Source organism: Lactuca serriola, chromosome 5, assembly GCF_051521515.1.
Source record: "Lactuca serriola cultivar US96UC23 chromosome 5, Lser_US96UC23_V15, whole genome shotgun sequence".
Taxonomy (NCBI): domain Eukaryota; kingdom Viridiplantae; phylum Streptophyta; class Magnoliopsida; order Asterales; family Asteraceae; genus Lactuca; species Lactuca serriola.
In genome coordinates, this window is record NC_136412.1 from 45,506,084 (window position 1) to 45,527,763 (window position 21,680).

A 21,680-nucleotide genomic window follows, 5' to 3' on the forward strand; every position below is an offset into this window, starting at 1 on the left:
TTCATACAAATGGCACTACGTCTCATAGTCACCAGGGCTTACACAATAGGCACTACGTCTCATAGTCACCTGGGTTCATACAATTGGCACTACGTCTCATAGTCACCAGGGCTTACACAATAGGCACTACGTCTCATAGTCACCAGGGTTTATCAAATAGGCACGAAGTCGCATCGTCACCAACTATTCCATCTACCCATGTTCTACCCAACATTTTTGTAGATATAAATACAACACAATTTAAATCATTTAACACCCGTACAAAAATATATAAAAATATACACATAACACGTATTTTATAAAATACTTCATATTTATGTGTAAGATGAAAGTGACTACACACTCACCTGATCAGAAGATGATCCGACAGCACTACGGCTTGCAGAAGTAGTGTTTCTCCGTAGATCTGGAAGATCTTCACAAAAACCGGCTCCTCGCGGGCAGCGCTTCGGCTCGGGAATAATGCTCTTCGGGATCCTCAGGGCTTTGGATCTTGCTTCGGGGCTCGGGAATAATACCAGGGCTTTGGGATATGATTGGCACGCAAATCGAGGCAAAAACTTAGAGAGAAAGTAAGAAAATCGCAAGGAAATGGTTGTTCTCGAGTTCTATTTATAGGCTGCTGGGTCTGGGATTACGCGGGGCGTAATCTCAAATTATGCGGGGCGTACTCGGTTACGCGGGGCGTACTTTGACGTCACTGCATGCGTCGATCTGTGGCACTCGAGTATTGGTCAGGCAACTTGCATCCGCCTGAGTACACGGGGCGTACTCAAATTATGCGGGGCGTAATTGACTCGTCGAACTTCTAAATTGCGTAACTTTCGCATACGAGCTCCGTTTTCGATGTTCTTTATATCCACGCGAAGGTCAGACCATACTCTATAACTTTTATTTAGACTCCGTCGGCTAATTTTGAATTTTATTTTTATTATTTATTTTTAGAAGGCCGGGACAGAAAAACTTCGTTATAAATTCATAACTTCTTCGTCTGACGTCCGTTCTCGCCTAACTTTTCATCGTTTCGCTACTAACAACGAGATCTTCGATTCTCATTTAGATTGTTTCGGCTAAAAACCGATCGATCTCAAATCGAGTATTCGGGCTGCATACCGCTAAGTCGAAACTTAGAAAAATCATAACTTCCTCATACGAAGTCAGATTTGGGCGTTCCTTTTATGCACGCTCTCGGTTTAACGAAATCTACGACTTTCGTTTAGATCGCTAAGGCTAAATATCGCTCTAACATAAATTCACTTTTTACGTCATTCAACGTCGTGCCGGTTCTGTCGCGAAACTTCGACAGGTCATAACTTCTTCGTTATAATTCGGATTTCGACGTTCTTTATATGTACGGAATCCTTGTAACATATACTATAACCTAGTTAAGATTATTCATTCTAAATAATCTTCTATCAGAAACTCATTTTCGATGCTTATCGTCTTTAAATTGACTAGCCCTAATCTACGGGCGTTACAAAAATCGCGACTCGACTCGCCGAGTCGGCCTTCCTTATTTACACTGAGAACCCTGAACTTGCACTTCCGAACTCAGGGTGTTACAGAAATCTACGTTGATCAGCCCCCTGGGTTCATTGACTCGAAGTTTCCTAATCATGTCTACAAGTTGGACAAGGCATTGTATGGGTTACATCAAGCTCCTCGATCGTGGTATGTGACTCTTACAAAGCACTTGCTTGAGCATGGATACTCTCGTGGCACTATCGATCAAACTTTATTTATCAAGCATGTTGGTAATGATCAGATTCTAGTTCAAATCTACATTGACGACATTATTTTCGGGTCGACTAGTCCGCAGCTATGCAAGGAGTTTGAAGGTGTTATGAAAAATCGGTTTGAGATGAGTTTGTTGGGAGAAATGACCATGTTTCTGGGGCTTCAGGTCAAACAAAATTCAACCGGAATCCTGCTACATCAAGCCAAGTATGTGGAGGATATTCTTGAGAAGTTCGGGTTTCAAGACGCTAAACCCGCATCGACGCCAATGGCTGAAAGACCACTTCTAACTCCAGATACTGATGGCGACTCTGTAGATTAGACACTCTACAGATCGATGATCGGATCGTTGATGTATCTTACTGCAAGCCGTCCAGACATCGTGTTTGCAGTTTGTCAATGCGCACGTTATCAGGCTAATCCTAAACTTTCACATCTTATTGTTGTCAAAAGAATTTTTCGGTATATCAAAGGCAGTCCAAAATTGGGTCTTTGGTATCCGAAGAATTCCGAATTTGATTTATATGCTTTTGCTAACAGTAATTATGGAGGCTGTGAGCTTGACTGGAAATCTACTTCAGGAGGGTATCAATATCTTGGTGACAGGCTAGTGTCGTGGCAGTGCAAGAAACAACACACTGTCTCAACCTCAACAGCGGAAGCGGAATATGTTGTTGCATCTTCTTGTTGCTCCCAAGTTATCTGGATCCAACATCAGCTGTTGGACTACGGTTTGAATTATTTAGAAACCCCTATTTACTGTGATAATGAGGTCACGATTCAAATTGCTAAAAATCCTGTCCAACATTCCAAAACCAAGCACATTGATATTAAAATTCATTTCATCAGAGATTGTTATGAGCGTTCACTCATCCGGCTGGAACAGGTTCCCACTGCTAATAATGTGGCGGATCTATTCACCAAGCCTTTTACAAAGCTTGATTCGATGTGCTTGTGGGATTTTTGAAAATGAATCGTTTTGAGGATTAAGTTTTTCTGTTTTTTTATTTATTTTAAGTTTTTTATTTCATTTTCTTAATTTTTATTTTCTAGTTTTTTTTGTAGATAGGTTAGTTCAAATTTGCGCATTTTTATTTCATTTTTATTTCATTCTCACCCATGCACAAATTTAGGGGGAGAAATAATCAAAAATCCAAAAACAATAAAAAGTCTAGAAAATTAAAAAAAAAATGTTGCTAATAGTCTTGTTTGTAGGTGTTGTGACGGGAAGTGATATTATCAAGTCATAACGGGCAATCTGAATCTGCGTAACGTACCAAAATTAAAGTATTTATGCTCTGTGTTTGATGCGTTGGTAGGCACGAAAGATTTTAAATGGACTTGACTAGGAAGATTTGAACTTAAGGAATTCAAGGACTTGACAAATATTGAACTAGTTAGATCCATTTAGCCTGACAATACGACGCTCGGATAGGTTGAGCAGGGAGATATACATGAGAATCTACTGGTCACATTAAAAGAACCCGTATCTAGAACTGTGTATTAACTTTTCCTTGATGTGTGGATTCTATCCTTAATTCCGGTATTGATGGGGTGACTGGGGAATTCCGATAAATTAGGTATGTAGAAGGTTATTTTCTTTCTTTCTGTCTGTTAGTCATATGTTGCCCCCTCTGTGTGATCGAGAGATCCGACCTGGACTGTAACATATGCAATTCTATCTCTCTGCATCTTCTTTCTATGCAATTCTTTCTATCTGTTAGCCATATACTGTCTCCTCTGTGTGACTTACAATCCGACCTGGTACACAGTATATGCATCATTCTTTTCTCAATCCCTCTAAAACTTCAGTTAGTCATATGTTTCATCCTCTACGTGATTGGAAGAGATCTGACCTGGGTGTATAGCATATGCATTCTAAATCTATCTTCTTTCTTAATAATTGTCTGCTCACCCGGTGTAAGGAGTATTCTAGAAGTCCTTGATTGTTGGATCATATCGGGAAGCGGGAAACATGTTCTAGTACAATTAAAATTAAACACATACAGATTGTCTGTAAATCTCGCTGCTCAATTTAGGTGGACAACAATATCCCTGGTTATAATCAGTTAAATGGTGCAGAGAAAATTTATTTAAGAATAAGGGCTCAAATATCGTGTCATTCTTAAATTGTCCAAATTCTGTCACAAATGTTTCATGCTTAAGTGGACCACAATACCGGCGATCGATCAGACAAAGACATGAAAATAAGGGTACTGACAAGTGGATTAGGGCTGTCCAACAACTTTGATCCCGGTGTCACAAAAATTATTTTCAGTAATTAAAATATTTTTTAGGTTGTTTATTTTATTTTTATTTTTATTTTTATTTTTATTTATTTATTTTTAATTGTCAAAATTTAATTGTTAACTTTAAATTTTGGAAATTAATTTTATTTTTATTTTTATTTTTATTTTTAATTTTAATTTTAATCCTCAAAAGTTTTGTTTTTGAAAAATTTTGAAAATATTGTACTGTGCTTACACCGTGTGGTCAGCAGGTAAAAGGGTCAAAGGTATATAAAGAGTTTACAGCCGGAAACCCTCTCATTTTTTGGATTCCGGTCGCAAACTCCCTCTCTCTCTCTCTCTCTTCGAAATAAAATTTGTTTTTTGTGAAATTGCTCCGATCACTTCAAGGGTACTATGATTCCGTCCATAGATATGTATTTAATTCTTGGATTTGACGAGTTTTGAACCTGAAATCAACGAAAAAGGATTCGTCGGAGTTTACGGTCCAAGCTTACGGCGGTAAACTCCGTTTGCGGCCCTAAGCTTACGGTCACGAGTTTACAGCCGTAAACCCCATATTGACCGTAAACTCCTGGTTGACTTTAAACTTAATTTTTGGACAAAAAATAATTCATTTTCGGGCTCGAATTTAAATCATTTAAAATATTATTTGCTCAAATATCTTTCTTGTCTTACTTAGTATGTTTTAATGCATATCAAATGGCAGGCTAAAAGTTCGCAGACATGCACAATCTGGCAATGGTACCAGCAGATCCTCCGGTGGCCCATGGGGAATTCAAGTCAATGATTCATGGACTGAGAGAATGTTGTTTGGCCTCCTCCATCACCATGAACACCGTTGTTTATCAGAAAATTATAAGAGAGTTCTGGCAGACTACCAAAATGACAAGAGACGATAATGGAGCAGTGACTGTAGACGCAATCGTTAAAGGATGCAAAGTTGTGATCGATGAGCAGTTCATTAGAGAGACATTGTTGATCAATGACCTACCGAGTTTTCCCACTGAAATTGGAATTGAAGATGCTCAGAAATTTTTGAAAAAGATGGGGTATGAAGGCGATTCTCCTTCTACATTGAAAAAGCTTTTGCCACCCTATTGGAGATTTCTAGCCCATGTGTTAGTGAGCTGCATCTTAGGCGGGAGGTCTGGTGCGGATGAAATATCCCTGAGAAACACTGGAGCTATCGTTTCTCTTGTTGCAGGAATTGGCTTCAACTTTTCAAGGTTTATCCTGGACGAGTTTGTGGTCAACATCAATGCCATCACACGGGATACCTTTTTGATGTATCCTAGATTCATTCAGCTCTTCATCAACAAACAATTTCCTGATATGGTAAATGAGGGAGATACACTTGATATGAAGTCCTTGGGCCCTCACACTATTGGGCTCATTAAACAAAATCGCAAAGGAAAAGTTACTTTTCAAGGACTATATCCACTGGTTAAATTCGGATGATTTGCTGAGCCAAATGAGGCGTCCGAGTCCCACGAATCTTCTGATAAGATATCTTCAGATCCCACTTCATCAGAAAGGGTGATCTCGAAAGGAGATGTGATCACTATATCAGATCAGGAAGGGGAAGAGACAGTTGCTCCTAATGTGTCTGTAGTTGAGGAGCATGACCTGCGATCAGTTCAAATCGAAAGTGACTACAATGAAGGGTCTTCCAAGAATGCAACTGAGACTGATCAATATGAAGACCTTGACCTTACAGGTTTTGATAGAGATGAGATTCCAACCAATTTTGGAAGCAATGATGAGTTTTTGTCGAATGTCAACCTCAACACGTTTCTTGATAATATCAGTGATGTTGCTCTCCCACTATTGGGCTCATTAAACAAAATCGCAAAGGAAAAGTTACTTTTCAAGGACTATATCCACTGGTTAAATTCGGATGATTTGCTGAGCCGAATGAGGCGTCCGAGTTCCACGAATCTTCTGATAAGATATCTTCAGATCCCACTTCATCAGAAAGGGTGATCTCGGAAGGAGATGTGATCACTATATCAGATCAGGAAGGGGAAGAGACAGTTGCTCCTAATGTGTCTGTAGTTGAGGAGTATGACCTGCGATCAGTTCAAATCGAAAGTGACTACAATGAAGGGTCTTCCAAGAATGCAACTGAGACTGATCAATATGAAGACCTTGACCTTACAGGTTTTGATAGAGATGAGATTCCAACCAATTTTGGAAGCAATGATGAGTTTTTGTCTAATGTCAACCTCAACACGTTTCTTGATAATATCAGCGATGTTGCTCTCCCAGCAACGGAGATAAGGGATTCTAAAGACGTTCTCGATTCAACACCTATTTCTACAAATCAAGTGGTTGGTTCTACAGCTCCAATGGTGACAGTGTCATGGATTCCTCCCCTTGACGTTGCCTCACCTACAATTGAACCACTTCAGGGTGATTATACAACAGACCAGACCTTACAGCCTCCATCTAAGAGAAGAAGATGTGATCCAAGGTTTGGGCCTCTGGATTCTAACTTGACTCATGGCATGCCGATTACGCCAACAACTACCCCTACTATCGTATCAACAGAACCTTTCTGTGGAGGTCCTAGCACCACCTTTGAAGCTGGTGGCTCCTCTGCTCTACTAGGATTCTCTCCTCCTAGGGCAGATCTTGATGATGCCTCTGTGCGGTTAGCTATGCATCTTGCCCAGGAACAAACTGTTGTACCTTTTTCTAAAGCTAAAGGAGTTGCTTTTAGAGAAGTTCATTCAGGAGAAGATGACTATGTGGTTGATGAGCTTCAAAAGAGAGTCAATGTGCCTGACCAGAAGAATATAGACCTCAGCATTCAAGTCAAAGATCTTTTGAGCGAGAATGCGAATATGAAAATTCAAGTTTCTGATCTTCAGGATGATCGAGCAATAAAGACAAAGCAAATCTCTGAGCCTCAAGCCCATTTTAATCTCCTGACCTCTAGTTATTTTGATTTAAAGAAGAAGCTTGAATAATATCTTGGTGTCAAGTATAAAACATCTGCAGATGAGTATAGGATCGATCTACATACTCAAGCTCATCCTGTTGCCATGCCAACCGTTCAAACTTCACGGGTTGTAGATTGTTTTGAATAAGAGCCCGCTCATGCTCCTCATGTTGTAGCAATTATACGTGATAGACAAGCTAAAGCTGCTCAAAAGGGTCAACTCTTATTTAAGAGGAGTTCTGACAAAAATGCACCAGGGAACCAACCAGCAATCACCGTTACGGATCTTGAGGCCGTACGCTTTAGAGATACGTATGGTGATCGGTCAGGGATCATTTCTTGGGGATTTCATGATACCCTAAACATGTGGATAGTGCGGAGAAAGAGTGGCAACATGGAGCTCTACAAAGATTGTCATGATTTCAATTCGTGGACTAGGGTGGATCTATCAGAGCTATCCCAATATCCTTTTGCAAATCCCTCTGATAAGCAACAGGCAACTCAGTTCAAACATTTTCTAGAAGACCAGGTAAAAAAGGGTTTTCCTTCGATGAAGATTGTTGAGTCTGTCATAAAGCATTATCCTGATGTGATAGATCCCAAGACTGGTCATCCACTTCATGTGGTGATGTGGCCTGCAACCAATCAGGTCAAACAAATCCATGTGCTTCAAAGTTATCCAGATTGATCCCTAAGCTCCATGCTTTATTGGGTTTTCGAAGAGACTACAGCGTCTGCTGTTATCAAACTTAAAGACGGATGCATCCATCTTTATGATCGAAGGGATTTGTTCCAGTTCATGAAGTGGGATATTCATCATCTAAGTCATCGTCAAATTAAAGTTGTTGAGGAGATTTTTGAGCAAGCTGCGAAGGAATACACGTCCATGGTTGCTGAGATCATCAATAAACGCATGTGGAACAGGGAAATGGGGCAGGCAGATGTGATGGTGATTGACAAAGATTAACTCCAAGCTAGCACCAAACCAAGGGAGAGATTGAAGGGTCTAATTAATGGTTTGGTCTAGGCTTTCGTTGTGATAGGTTCTTTTGGGTATGTATGCAGTTTTGGTAGCTCGGTTTATAGTTTACGGCCATAGTATGAGTTTATGACCGTAAACCCAGAGTCAGCCCAGGTCACTATATATAGACGTAATGTAGGTCACTTAATGGTTGTTGATGCCATAGAGCTCACGGTTGTTGTAAACAAGTTGTACCAGACGTTTTTCGTTAATAGAAGTGTGTGCAAGCTTGTTTTGATTTCTGTTTCTACTTCATTCTTATTATTGTGGATTGTTTTGTTTGCTTGATCACTGGTAAGATCCGTTTCAGGACCTTACAAAAGTTACAAACTTGACGTTCATGCATGAGGTATTTGGCTCAAATGGACCTAAAATGGAGTCTACAATATGCATGGGGCTCTTATGGCAATAAAGTTGGCACATTTATGCCATAGGAACCCTCAATGGTTCTAGATCTGAAGTCATACCCCTTTGTAACCACAAAATCCTGAATATGGCACTTTTAAGGCTTAGAAAAGGTAGAAATGAACCCTAACTAGATGTCCAAGAGATAGATGGTCAAGGTTGAAGCTTTTTACCTTGAATGAACTAGAAATGAAGTAAAACCTCTGGATCTAGTTGCTTCTTCTAGAACCCTCAAGCTTCTACTTCCTTCTCCAAGCTTAAAACAACCAAAAACACACAAAAATGGCTCAAAAACACTCCAAATGCTTTAAGGTTTCGAGTTAGGGATTTTCTGGACTGGGAGGGACGATGGAGGCTGGGTTAGGACAAGATAAGGTGTTTAAATAGGGTACAAACCCTAAATATTAGGGTTTCTTCCAGACAGTCCTACTTGCCGAGTCGGACTCTCCGACTCGTCGAGTAGGTTACTTAAAACTCGCGTCCAAATTCTAGTCTACTCAACGAGTTGGGCCTCCAACTCGTCGAGTCCAGTGTAAAAACATACGATTATTTAAATTTAAATACGTACCGGGAACCGGGTGTTACATATTTTCCCGACCTTAAAGTTCACATGGCACCTTCCCTAACACCATCACCCAAAAACTCCCCTACCCATGAGCATCGAGAAAAAGAAGACATGGATAAATGATCCATCTCACCCACCACCGCCGCCCACTGACCCATCAATTGACAAGGACCAAATTATTAGTGACTTGCAGAACGAGGTCGATCAATTGAAAAATGAGATTCGTCAATGTCGTGAGTAGTTGCGGTCTTAGGAGGAGCGTTTAGTAGAGCATGAGGCTACTTTATACATGGTTCTAAAACGTATCCATAAGACTCCCGGATATGATGTTGGTACCTCGAACAGGATGGAGGTATATTTTTAATTATTTCATCGTTTATGGTCATTATGTTTTTGCATTCGTCATAAGTATATATTATTGAACCGTATAGGGATACTACAATGACAATGAGTTATGGGAGCATGATTATGTCTTAAGTAGCCTCTAAAAGCAGGTGAATTTCGGCCCTGAACAGCCACTGAATGTCGGCCCTGAACAACCGTTGAATGTCATCCCTAAGCAGCAGTCTCTGGTTATTCACCCGTCGAATGTAACAAAGATTCTGAGGGATGATTACAAAACACCAGCGCAAGCACCTCTTAGTCGATCTAAACGCCAAAACTTTATATCCATATGGTATAAGTCGTCATGGATACAAATGAAGAGGAAAGGTGTTACACGACAACAACCAACACCGTTGGACAATCTTGTAGATCCTACCGTACATATTGTATATAAAGAACGAGATGGTTCTCTGTTGTGTGCTCATAATTATTTGACCGTTTTTGTTGCACTTGAGTTTTAGACACGATTATATGTGGATAGTCATAGAGGATGGTTGTCATGTGATGTAAGTAATATAACTATTTGATTATTACATACTACACTTCTAATAATAATATCTACTATACAACAAAAAAATTAACTGGCAACACATCATGATGTGGATCTCACTGTTGCTAGAGCGTAGAGCGGATGATGCTCGGTGGACGGTGGTGCCATCAACTTTCAACACCGATGCATATGACTAGAGTGACACGGCTGACGGATCCATTTACCCAGCTTGGGCAGAGTGTGATACAGTATAATTTTGTTTAGATTAGATTATCTGAGTATTTATATACTAATTAATTATTTCTAACATTTTTGTAGCTTTACATCCCAATCAACATACGACAAGTTCATTGATTTTTGGGTTCTTTGGATTTGAAGACATTCAAAATGACTATATACGATAGTCATTGGAAGGGCAGTTACTGTTCGATAAATGAGGATTGGTTTATAGGTCTGAGAGCTCGCATCCACAAACTGGTAGTGGGAGTCAACTACTAGGGTACCGAACCAACTGGTTCAATCCCACTTGAAAGCTTCAAGATGACCCTGGAAAATGCCCCAGACGTACCACGATAGATTTACAACAGAGGGGATTGTGGGGTGTTTTTGTGTTGGTTCATGGAGGCGTTAATCACCGAGAAATCGATTTTTGTAGAGGGTAAAATCGTTTCATGGGCTTTGGGTTATCAAAAACGACCAACGGAAATTTTTTGGGATACAAGGACATAGATAATTTAAACATCGTATTTGTAATACCACCTACAGACACATCTTTTATTTAGTTTATATACTTATTAGTTATTTGTTGATTTTAATTGCATTTTATATTTGATAAAACAAAAAAGTATACATCTTATAAAAACAAAACTTATATATTATATAAAATCAAAACTTAAGCTAAAAGAAAAATCAAATGTTACACGTAACTAAAAAAAATGTACTCCGGAACCGTACTCCGAAATTCCAAAGATCTCTTCGGAACAAAGGTATTCCAAAGAATGTGGTTATTTAAAAATAAAAAATAAAAATTTGTCATTTATGTAAAAAAAAAAGTCATTTATAAAGATTAAATTTCTTAATTTCCCTTATTTATATGTGTCAATTTAGTTTTCCTAATAAAATTCCATTAAATTTTTGTTAATTACTCTTAAAAAAATGTGATTATTTATTTATTTTTCGTTTTTTTAGTTAAGCTTGTACATTTGACATGTTTAACGTTTTATCATCGTTTTTATGCATACATCGCACATTGAAATCGCATTCCATGAGCGTCTTCTTCCTCCGTACAGAATATACAGTCATCCCGTTTTGAAAACGTAGCTCGCACTTCCAGTAACAGAGATCAACACCCTTCAGAATTTCACTAGTTCGCGTTAGATAAAGAAGGAAAAACCCACGAAATTTCACGCTCTTTCATTTCACCCAATTGAATCGATTTTATCCATATTTCAGGCCGATCGATTCCACTTTCAGGTAATACTTTTACTTGCACATTCATTTTCTCTTTGTCGATATTGATTCTAAATAATACCCTATCTTCAAACATGGATTTTAACAGTCGAATCTCTGGCTATCTCTATTGCATGAAACATTTTTATTTTATTGAGATTGTTTATACGAAATACGAAGCTATTTTAAAATTAGGGTTCCTTCGATTTTCAGGCTGTTTGTGTTCTTGAACGGCGACACCATCAACGACGGAGAACTTTTAACGATTTCTACTTGTCGATATTTGAATCGAGAATCTGAGCTTTAAAATTTTGTTCAATGCTCATTAAATATCATGACAAACAGCTAAACCTTTTTAGGGTTCCATCATTCGGTTTAGTTAATGGGCGTTTGTTCTTAAGCAATCGGCTGCTGCAATGCCTGAAAAGGATGTGTTCAAATCCAGGTTCCTCAAATCCCTATTCTTCATCACACTTTTCTTCTTGATCCTCTCATTATTCCTCCTCTTTAGATTCAGCAACACATCTTGGATCAATACACCATCTTACAACCTAATTCTTCTCGACAACACTGAAAACACCGACCCAATTCAACTTAAATCAATCCCTTTTCCACCTTCACCAGATTCATGTAACCCAAATCAAGCACTACTAAAAGTTTTTATGTATGATTTACCTCCCGAATTCCACTTTGGACTACTAGGTTGGAAAGGAAAATCAAACCAAATTTGGCCTAATGTGAGTAATTTTAGTGAAATCCCATCATACCCAGGTGGATTAAACTTGCAACATAGTGTAGAATATTGGCTAACACTTGATCTTTTATCATCATCATCAACAACTCCAAACATACATAGACCTTGCACTGCAATTCTTGTACAAAATTCAACCCTAGCAGATATAATTTTCGTCCCATTTTTTTCATCTTTGAGTTACAATCGACATGCAAGGGTTTATGTAAAGGGGAAAAAAGACATGAACATGATTTTGCAAGAGAAATTGGTGAAATTTTTAAAAGGTAGAGACGAATGGAAACGATTTGGAGGGAAAGATCATCTTGTTATAGCTCATCATCCTAATAGTATGCTTTTAGCAAGAAAACACTTGAGTTCTTCAATGGTGTTGCTTTCTGATTTTGGAAGATACCCTGTTCAGATTGCTAATATTGATAAAGATTTAATTGCTCCTTATAAACATGTTGTTAAAAGCATCAATGCTAGCAATTCACTTGACTTTGAAGAGCGAACTACTTTGGTTTATTTTCGTGGAGCAATTTATAGAAAAGATGTACGCTTTTTGTCCCTTTATCTGTTATATTATATCTCAAGTTTTTTCCATTTTTTTTTAATGTGATTATGAATATAGGGTGGAGTGATTCGTCAAGAACTATACTACATAATGAAGGATGAAAAAGACGTTTATTTCTCTTTTGGAAGTGCACAACAAGGTGGGATACGTACATCATCTGTAGGAATGGCAACTTCTAAATTTTGTCTGAATATTGCTGGGGACACACCTTCATCAAATCGTTTATTTGATGCAATTGCTACTCATTGTGTCCCTGTTATAATCAGTGATGAAATTGAATTACCATATGAAGATGTTCTTGACTACTCAAAATTCTCCATTTTTGTTCATTCTTCGGATGCATGTAAAAAAGGTTACCTTTTGAACCTTCTTAAGGGTGTCAAGAAACAAAAATGGAGACAAATGTGGGAAAGATTGAAGCAAATTGCACCACATTTTGAATATCAGTATCCTTCGAGACATGGTGATGCTGTTGATATGATTTGGCAATCGGTTTCCCGAAAGGTGTCTTTTGTAAATAATCAAACTTATAGAAAAAATAGATACCGAATGTCACAAGAATTCTTGAAATCACGTTAATAGTATAATCGTAATATATGTGCTTTATAATGTTTGCTTCTATTGCTAGTATAAGTTTTTGTTTTAATTTGAAACTAAAAACTATCGATCATACAAAAAACTATGTAAATTAAATAGAGTCTACTACACACTTGTATTTAGCTTGGTTTTAGAATGAACAAGAGAGGGAGAAAGGAGCTTAAACAAAACTATGGAAATCAAACAAACCTATAGAACAACTTTGTGAACTTTGATCAAACTTTTTCTTTTCATCTTGTGTTATGAATAGGGTCTGAACCTCTTCGAATTCTTCTTTTGTTTGATTGATTTGGATCAAACATCATTGCGGGTGTTGGTGCTATATTCAACTTTGTATTATCCATTTGTTCTTCAACTTTGAGAACACGCGAATTTCTTGAAAATAATCTTTCTTCTCCCCATTTTAGAGCAAGGTCGATGCTTTTAAGTGGAGTGATGCTTTCTGATTGTGTAGATAGAAACATGATGCAAACAAGGATTATCATCACCTTGTAAGTGGTAATGGTAATCCCCATGGCTGAATAGAGAGAGAGAAAGAAAGAAAGAGAGAGAGATGGTGGTGTTGTGATTGTTATGGAGTGGAATATGACTGTTACATATAAGGTAGGGTTTGATCTTTTATGAGATTTGGATGCAAATAAAGATGGAAAAAGCAAAGAAGTAGATTCATTTCAATCATATGCATATCAAGGGGATGTTCTTTATGAGTTTCTGACAGGTTTGAATGAAAAAGCAACTTGGGACATCAATCTTGGAATCTTTATAGAATTTGTTCCCTATTTTTACGTCATCTTCACTTCTTTGTAAAGTAAATGAAGGGTTAAGTAGACAAGTTATGTGTTCTCCATTATAGAATCCAATTTCAACTAACCTCGTTAGCAAGAATCCGTAAGTGATGTGTTAGGTTCGGAATTGGTTGATGGGGGACTAGTATGAAAATTATGAAATATAATAAGTTTTTCTTTTGTTTTTTTGTGAACAATTTAAATGGTTTATTTCGAATTTTTTTTTAAAAAAAATGTGAAAATGTATCTTGGCTGCAAAAGCTATTGGAGATTGCTACAGATGCAAGAAAGCTAGATAAAGGAAAAGATGAGGGAATAGAAACATCTTCAAAAAAACAACAAGAGTTTGCTTTATGCTCTCTTAAACTCAACTTTAGAATTCCAAGCTCTTATATCCATGCATTCACAAACCAGTCTTTGTTTCTTGTGTCTTAATATCTTGCTTTATGCTTTTCTTTCTTTCCCTATAACCATTTGTTTTTGCAAATTCATATATATTTATATTTCTCTTATGGGTCCCCCATTTATTTTTATTTTTATTTTGTGATTCTCATTTAATCAAATACAAATATTAAATAATGGTCACACGTCACCACAACCAGAATTTACACACACATATATATATATATATATATTTCAAATTTCATTTTTTGATACAAATAACATCAACAACACTTCACATTCATGTTTCTCCATAGACATATCCTATTAAAGTGGCTAGTGATTGGGCACTGGTATGACAGGTGTCGGTGACATGGCAGGTCCTGGTGCAATGGTGACTTGCAACCCTCTATGTTGCCCTGAATGAATCATGAATGCCACGTCAGCTGCCGCCAGTGCTTCCCTTTCCTGCTTATCGAAAATAATAATATGAAAACTTGCTTCTTTTTTTTAACAAATCTTAAAGCTTTTAATTTATATTGTGGGACATAATTTTATTAAAAAAAAATTGTCTTTTTTTTACCTGGGATTGCCTACGGTGCTGCAATATACTGATTGCCCAAATCATTATGTAACAAGGAAGAAGAAACCCAGCTGCCCGAAGCACGAACAGCTGCCCGAAATCATATAAGAATCATCAAGATGTGAATTTATCAGCATATAAAAAAGTTTTAATAAATTCGACTTACAGCAAAAAAGGCAGAAGGATCATCAACATCATCATCATCATTATCACCACCACCATATCCGATTGTGAGAGCATGCCTCAACAGCAAAAGACCCATCAACTGTGACAAAATTTCCATAATAAAAATCTAATAATGTATTTGACTTTTGATTAAAGAGATGGTAATGGCTTACTATGATAGCAGCTGAGCGACAAAAAGAAGCTGCACTGGTACTGTTGTCTTCGTATTCATCATAATTATTCTCAGCTGCCATAGGCAAAACTCGAGGATCATTCAAGTCTACAGGTGAACCAGCAATAGTCCAACTTCCGCTGTAAAAGAATTAAATCAATATAGAGCTTCTTCTGATCAATGATAACAGACTAAGAATCAAGGATTGGGATAAGATATAACATGCCTGATATCAATAACGGTGTCTTGTGATTGAGGTGTAGGAGCAGAATAACCAGATTTGTAAGGCTGATGACAGATTTCACAGATTATATCTCGTTTTTCATTGCACCATCGCTGAACACATTTTCTATGCGCAAACTGTAAAATATGATGATGATTTTAGCATAATATCGACAAATTTGTCTTTAATAAATAAAGAAGAAACTTGCCTTGAGGCTGCCGCTGCAAGCGCAAGGAACTTCTAGGTTTTTGATGCTATCTTCCTCCTGACAGATGCGGCATTCAGTTGACGGAATCAATGGCTCTTTCTCACCGGATGCCTCCGTTGTGTCAGTCGGCAGATTAGCGGCATCACTGAGCTGATCAACACGCGAAATTAGGTGGTCTTCCATCTGCAAAACCACACTTTTATCAATATCGTTAATTCAAGTTCTAATTACGAGATTTTGGGGAAACCCCAAACTAGTTTGCTGCGTACACGAATCAGAAAAACCGGCTATGTTGCAGAAAATCAGTCGACAAAATACACAATTTACCTACGTAAACATCATAGAAACTGAATCAAAGCAATAACGAACGATAGTCCAAAACCCTAGTACAATAGGGGAGCTCAAAACACAGAAATAATACGAAATTGAACTAGAATCGAGTGTTGAATACCTTAAAAGAAGAGATCGAGTAGGTGGAATTAGTGTTGGACAGATGAAATCGTATGTTTGATATTGTAACTTTGGTCTGGTTTCAAAATCTAGGGTGTGAGCATATTGATTTGGGGATATGGATATTTTGGATAAAATACAAGAAAATGGATATGCAATTATGGGATATTTCGCATTGTTTGACGCGGTTCAGACGTTGACGAATCTTGTGCATTTTTCACCAAAAAAGAAAGTTTCAAATACGTTATCGATTTACCAAGAAAGTGTTCTTCGTACATGCAACAATCGGTAAATTATATACGTATAAACAGCTACTACTGTTTTTAAAGGGAAGATTAAACTCTTATTTTTAAAAGGAAAAATGAATAAAAGAGTAACAACTTGTTACTTCTATTCGCATTTGTTTATTTTTTTAAACCATTAACATTAAACCCCTTATTTTATGTTTAAATTATATCATTACCATCATTTGTAGTAGTTAACATCCAATTAGCATACACGTGAAATCTATATGACATATGAGATTGAAAAAATGATTTAAGAGGATCACCAACGTGCCCATGCCCGGCTTAAGGAATATGTGTATGGGAACAGGGCCCAAAATTTGAAGAGGCCCAATTTTTTTTATAGTATATGGTGTGTCTGGTTCAGCCCAATCAATCCAACAGCATCATAACGGTAATGCGGCCCAGCGCCAAACCAAAGACAAAAGTGCACCATGCAGCGATCGATTGCAGCAAGCCAGCAACATCTTAAAAAAAAATCGATTGCAGCAGTAGCATTCCTTCGATACAACAGATTTTACTATTCTAGGTGAGCATCAATCACTTATTCACTTTATCAATGATTCTTCTTCTTCATTCTTGATTCTTCGTAATTTAATAGATTATGAGAAATTAAGGAACGAGGAATAAGGAATTAAGGATTATGATTTGTAAATTATAATTGTCAATTCGATTGCATACTTGAATCAGTTGAATGATTGAATGAGTTATAGATTAAATATATTATCAATTTTTTGGATTCATGGTATGTGTAATTGTGTAATTGTTTAACTTTGTATCTTTTAACTATTTAATTTTTTAGATTCTTGAATGTTATTCATGAATGTTTAATTGTTTATCACTATCTTGTATTGTCATTATGTTATATTATCATATTGAAATCTGATTGAATGATTCACAATGTGAAATAGATTATTAGAAACAAAATTAAATTATGAGATTATGTTTATTGTATAATTGTTTATCAGAAATTTGAAATTCAGAAACCATAGTGTTTAAAAAATCAAATTATGTTTATTACTTATAAACTTGTAGAGATGAAGTCTAAACAATCATCCGGCAGCAGTAAAAAAAAAAAAAAAAAAAAAAAAAAAAAAAAAAAAAAAAGGTGGAGGGCGTTTTTTATCCATCTTGTTCTGGGCATTTGAATTCTAAGAGCAGGCCCTGATGACCAACTATCACTTTTGTTCATATTTAATCTCATCTTTTGTTATACCATTGACCATTAAACTATTATTTTGTGTTCAAAATAATCTTACGAGTGACAATAACTTGTATTTCTAGTTTCAACTTTTCAAATCTTAGAATACAATCGTTACAGTCAAACCCTCACTAAATATGATAACCCCGAAATGTGATAATAATCAATTTTTTTATAATCGAGAAGTGGTGTCGTGTTTTTAGCTGACACAACACAACATGATAATTTTTTATATAATACGAACACGACACGACATGACACCGCCACAGATCGAGTCGCGTCTACCATCCTCTTCATCTTTCTCCCTCTGGTCATGGTCAATACGATGCTTCCACAGAATGCGCCACAACCACCATTCTCCTCATATTTTTCATTCCTTAGCCCTGATAGTATATTATACATTTTCTTTCTCTCTATCTTGAATTATGACCATCACCAAGCTCCTTATCTAGAAGAGTCAAACAAGCTAACGACATCATCCATCTCCGATGCACACCCTTCATAGCCTAACACACCATCCATAAACAAAGCTTATTCCCACAACCATCGATGCTTCTTCATTTTGTCTCTCTGCTATGTCGCCAAAACCTTGTCACCCTAAAAACACAACCCTAAATTCTTGGTTTTGAGTGGAAACCCACCATCATCGTATCGTCACTTATCTATTCTTTGGTCCATTATATATTTAAGGGGTTGGTTTTGTGTGAATTAGAGGTACCTTTCCATTGTGGTGTTTAATAAGATAAGTGTTTACAACTATAGATACACAATGTATCTTTCTATAATGTGGTGATTTAGGCTGTGTTTGGCGCGCCACAGCTAGCTGATAAGCTAGCTTATTTTTCGAGCTTTTTCATGTTGACGTGTTTGGTAAGCCAAAAAGTAGCTGATAAGCTAGCTTTTTGAAAAGCTACTTAGACTAGCTTTTTATGAGTTTTTTTAAAATTTTCCAAATACGCCCTTTAATTAATTATAGAAACACGTATTTTTACATGTCCTTTTATGTAATTTTATATATTTCAGCTAGTTTTACCAAACGTTATTTTTTATCAGCTAGCTTTTCAGCTATCAGCTAGCTTTTTATTTAACAGATAGCTTTTCAGCCATCAGCTAGCTTTTCAGCTAGTCCGCCAAACATAGCCTTAGAGATAGGGCAGAGCGGAAGGTATAGGTGGTGGATGCCTCTTCAAGAGGAGGATTGTGGTAGAAAAAGGTAATGAGTTTTAGGATTAGGGTTAAATGGGGTATTTATTTTATTTAATAAAAACTGTTGCTAAAACTATATTGAAAATAATTAATAAAAATATTCAATCAAAGTTGTAATAGTGATTTTAGACCAATTTAAAAAAGAAAAAATCAAAACACAAGTATTAACAATGATTTAAAAAAAAAATAAAAAATAAAAAAAATAAAAATAAAAAATCTAACTGTAAACACGTACAAATTATCATGAAGTTTTGCAGCCATGTCTCTTTTGACAAATTATAATTTTGTCTTAAAATATGGAACAAAACTCTAAAATATATAATGGACCAAATTTGCACTTTACTCAAGAATATATCTCAAATTTGACCCAAACCAAAAGAACTTTATATAAACATAAGTCAAAAGCACTGCATCCCTGATATCTGGGTCGGGTTTGGGTTAAACGTCTGACCCGACTATACGAGAAAAAACTTACATTACGTCGATTATGGCCTAGATTCCAGAAAACACATAACCATTTTTATAACAAGGCGTTGCTAGAAGAAGGAAAACAACCAGTATATAATAGCAACTTCATCTCTTCTTGTTCTGCAAAATCACCACCATAACCACCTTCTATGGCTTCATAACCGCCATTATCAACACAAGTGCTAGAACACGAAGATGGCGACTGTCTGTAAGTAGTAATTGATGTCGAAGAATTATTCCCAATTGTCTTCCTCTTCTTGTAATTCGCTTTAAAGCAAGCTTGTCTTAATCTTTTCGTGTTGTCTTCAAGTTGTAAATCCGGGATTTCTTCCATTTTCTTTCTTTCGTTCTCCAGTCGCATGATAGCTTCTTGTAGCTTCTCTTCGACTCCATTCCCTGATGATTTCTCTAATTCCTGCTTCAAGAATCCAATTGGCGAACAAGATTAGTGACAAGGATCGATGGTTACTAATTAACACCTTTTAATTGGATTAAACATTTGTAGATAATAATCTTCCGATCTTTGAATAAACTGGAGTCTAATTACCTGAACATTATTGATTAGAGTTTGAAGGCTCATAAGTTTGCGATGAGGCCAACGACGAATTCCCAATTCCCTACACCGTTTCTTCAAAAGCGTTAATCCGACATTAAGTTCTTTTGCAGCTTGTGTTATCGGCATGTAAAAGAACTGTGAAATCGTCTCCCTGCTTAACGCCATTCTGGACGGATAATTAGAATCACAACCACCATTATTGCCATTGCCATTGCCATTATCACCTTTGTGATCAAGCTTTTTCTGCGGTTTCTCATACCCAGATCTTACCATCTTTGTCTCCTCTTTATCGTCAATGTTCATGGCTGCCATGATCGCTGGTTGAGTTTGAGTTTGATGAGAAAACCCTAATGTGTTCGTTATGATTTCTTGATTTGGAAAACCTAATGAGTTCATCAATGGTATTTCTTGATTTGGAAAGCTTAACGAGTTCATGGTGGACATTTCTTGATCTGGAAACCCTAAAACATCATCTCTTCCAACCAAGAAACCATTTTCATAGAGCGTAGGATCTACACATGTAAAACATATAAGATCACGAAAGAACGAAAACCCTAGTCTGGATTACATGCATGATCAAACTAGAAATTAACTTGAATCACCTGGTAGGATTTCCATGGAAGAACAGATTGGATTCTTTGAAATGATATCCATCAAATAAGTAGGATCAAGATCATAATTACTACATCCTGATTCTGGATACCTACATATCAATCCAATTTGAACATGAATTGAAACCTATGTTCTTCATTTCTGATCCCATTACGAAATGTTCATGAAAACATGATTAAAAACAAAAAAAATTTATTAAGTCTTGATTACGTACCTAAAATCAAGAGGAGGCAATTGGTGTTGAAAGGAGAAAACTTCGTCTTCTTTGGGAATGATTTCATGGTTTGACCACTCTATTATTTCCAAAGGATTTTTACTTCCCATGACTAGATTTGACTTATACATGAGATGCTAGAACACACTTAGGAGGATTATGGGGTTTTGATATTATTTGTTTCTGAATGGATATATAGGAAGTGGAGAAGCCTAAAGTGATTGTACATTTGTAATTAAGTAATTAGTGGTTCGTTAATGTTAATTTGGTGTTAAATGCTTATTCCTTGACGTTAATGTGAAAGTAATTAATCATGTAATTATTGTTGTGAAGATCATGCGCCGTTCTATATTAAAAGTTTGGAGATGAGTTTCCGTGTCATAAGAAAAAAAAAATACTCATTTTTCTCTAGAAGTCCATTTTGTGACAGAATAAGTCGTCGCATAAGTGTACAATAGAAACTCAAAGACTGATTCAACCACTTTTTATTTAACCATCTGTAGATAACTTATGCTGGATTCGAACTTGAGAATTGTAATATATATAAACTGTAGGTGTTACGGATTAAATCAACCACTTTTTATACATATATTTATTATTATACTTGAGCTTAATAGTGAGGGTCTGAGGGGTGAAAGAGTAATTTTGTATGTGAGGGAGTTGCATGAAAATATAAAATCCTAATCTACTATCACTAACGGAAAATTAGTGGTGATGATGGTGGGCATTAATTACATCATCATGATCAAGAATTTAATTACTAGCAAATATAAGTTACATTTTTTATCGCTTTGGGGGCTTAAAGATTGATTTGATACCACGAATTAAATTATTTTATTATTTATATAAATCTGTTAGCTCTCGAATCTCGATATTTCTTAAATTATGGTTAAGTTCACTAGATTAATTGGAACTTTGCATTATTGTCTTTGTGTAGTTAGAATTTAGAAATTTGAGAAATGAGATGATAAAAAGCAAAAGATGGGTGGCATTGTGGGCTTCATATATAACATGTCAAAGT

General features: G+C 36.5%; 3 protein-coding genes across 4 annotated transcripts; 1 reads left to right on the forward strand and 2 right to left on the reverse strand.

The window, feature by feature from the left end:
- The first annotated feature begins 11,028 nt into the window (after positions 1-11,028).
- On the forward strand, positions 11,029-13,163 carry LOC145052393 (putative arabinosyltransferase ARAD1). The gene is made up of 3 exons (XM_079000218.1): positions 11,029-11,271; positions 11,461-12,533; positions 12,612-13,163. Exons 2-3 carry the CDS (start codon positions 11,664-11,666, stop codon positions 13,131-13,133), a joined length of 1,392 nt encoding a protein of 463 aa, XP_078856344.1. The 5' UTR covers positions 11,029-11,271; positions 11,461-11,663; the 3' UTR covers positions 13,134-13,163.
- A 1,377-nt stretch (positions 13,164-14,540) lies between these two features.
- Positions 14,541-16,311, reverse strand: LOC145052395 (uncharacterized). 2 transcript variants are annotated; one of them, XM_079000220.1, is made up of 7 exons: positions 16,120-16,311; positions 15,669-15,864; positions 15,464-15,597; positions 15,239-15,377; positions 15,067-15,165; positions 14,901-14,990; positions 14,541-14,785 (listed from the first exon to the last, which is right to left on the reverse strand). In XM_079000220.1, exons 2-7 carry the CDS (start codon positions 15,849-15,851, stop codon positions 14,654-14,656), a joined length of 777 nt encoding a protein of 258 aa, XP_078856346.1. In that variant the 5' UTR covers positions 15,852-15,864; positions 16,120-16,311; the 3' UTR covers positions 14,541-14,653. The 2 variants fall into 2 exon arrangements, with proteins under 2 accessions (XP_078856346.1, XP_078856345.1); XM_079000219.1 differs by having other exon boundaries at positions 15,669-15,851; positions 16,120-16,307.
- Positions 16,312-19,329: 3,018 nt separating this feature from the next.
- On the reverse strand, positions 19,330-20,769 carry LOC145049482 (uncharacterized). Its single transcript, XM_078997879.1, has 4 exons — positions 20,660-20,769; positions 20,436-20,536; positions 19,825-20,345; positions 19,330-19,692 (listed from the first exon to the last, which is right to left on the reverse strand). Exons 1-4 carry the CDS (start codon positions 20,767-20,769, stop codon positions 19,330-19,332), a joined length of 1,095 nt encoding a protein of 364 aa, XP_078854005.1.
- Between the last annotated feature and the right edge of the window lie 911 nt (positions 20,770-21,680).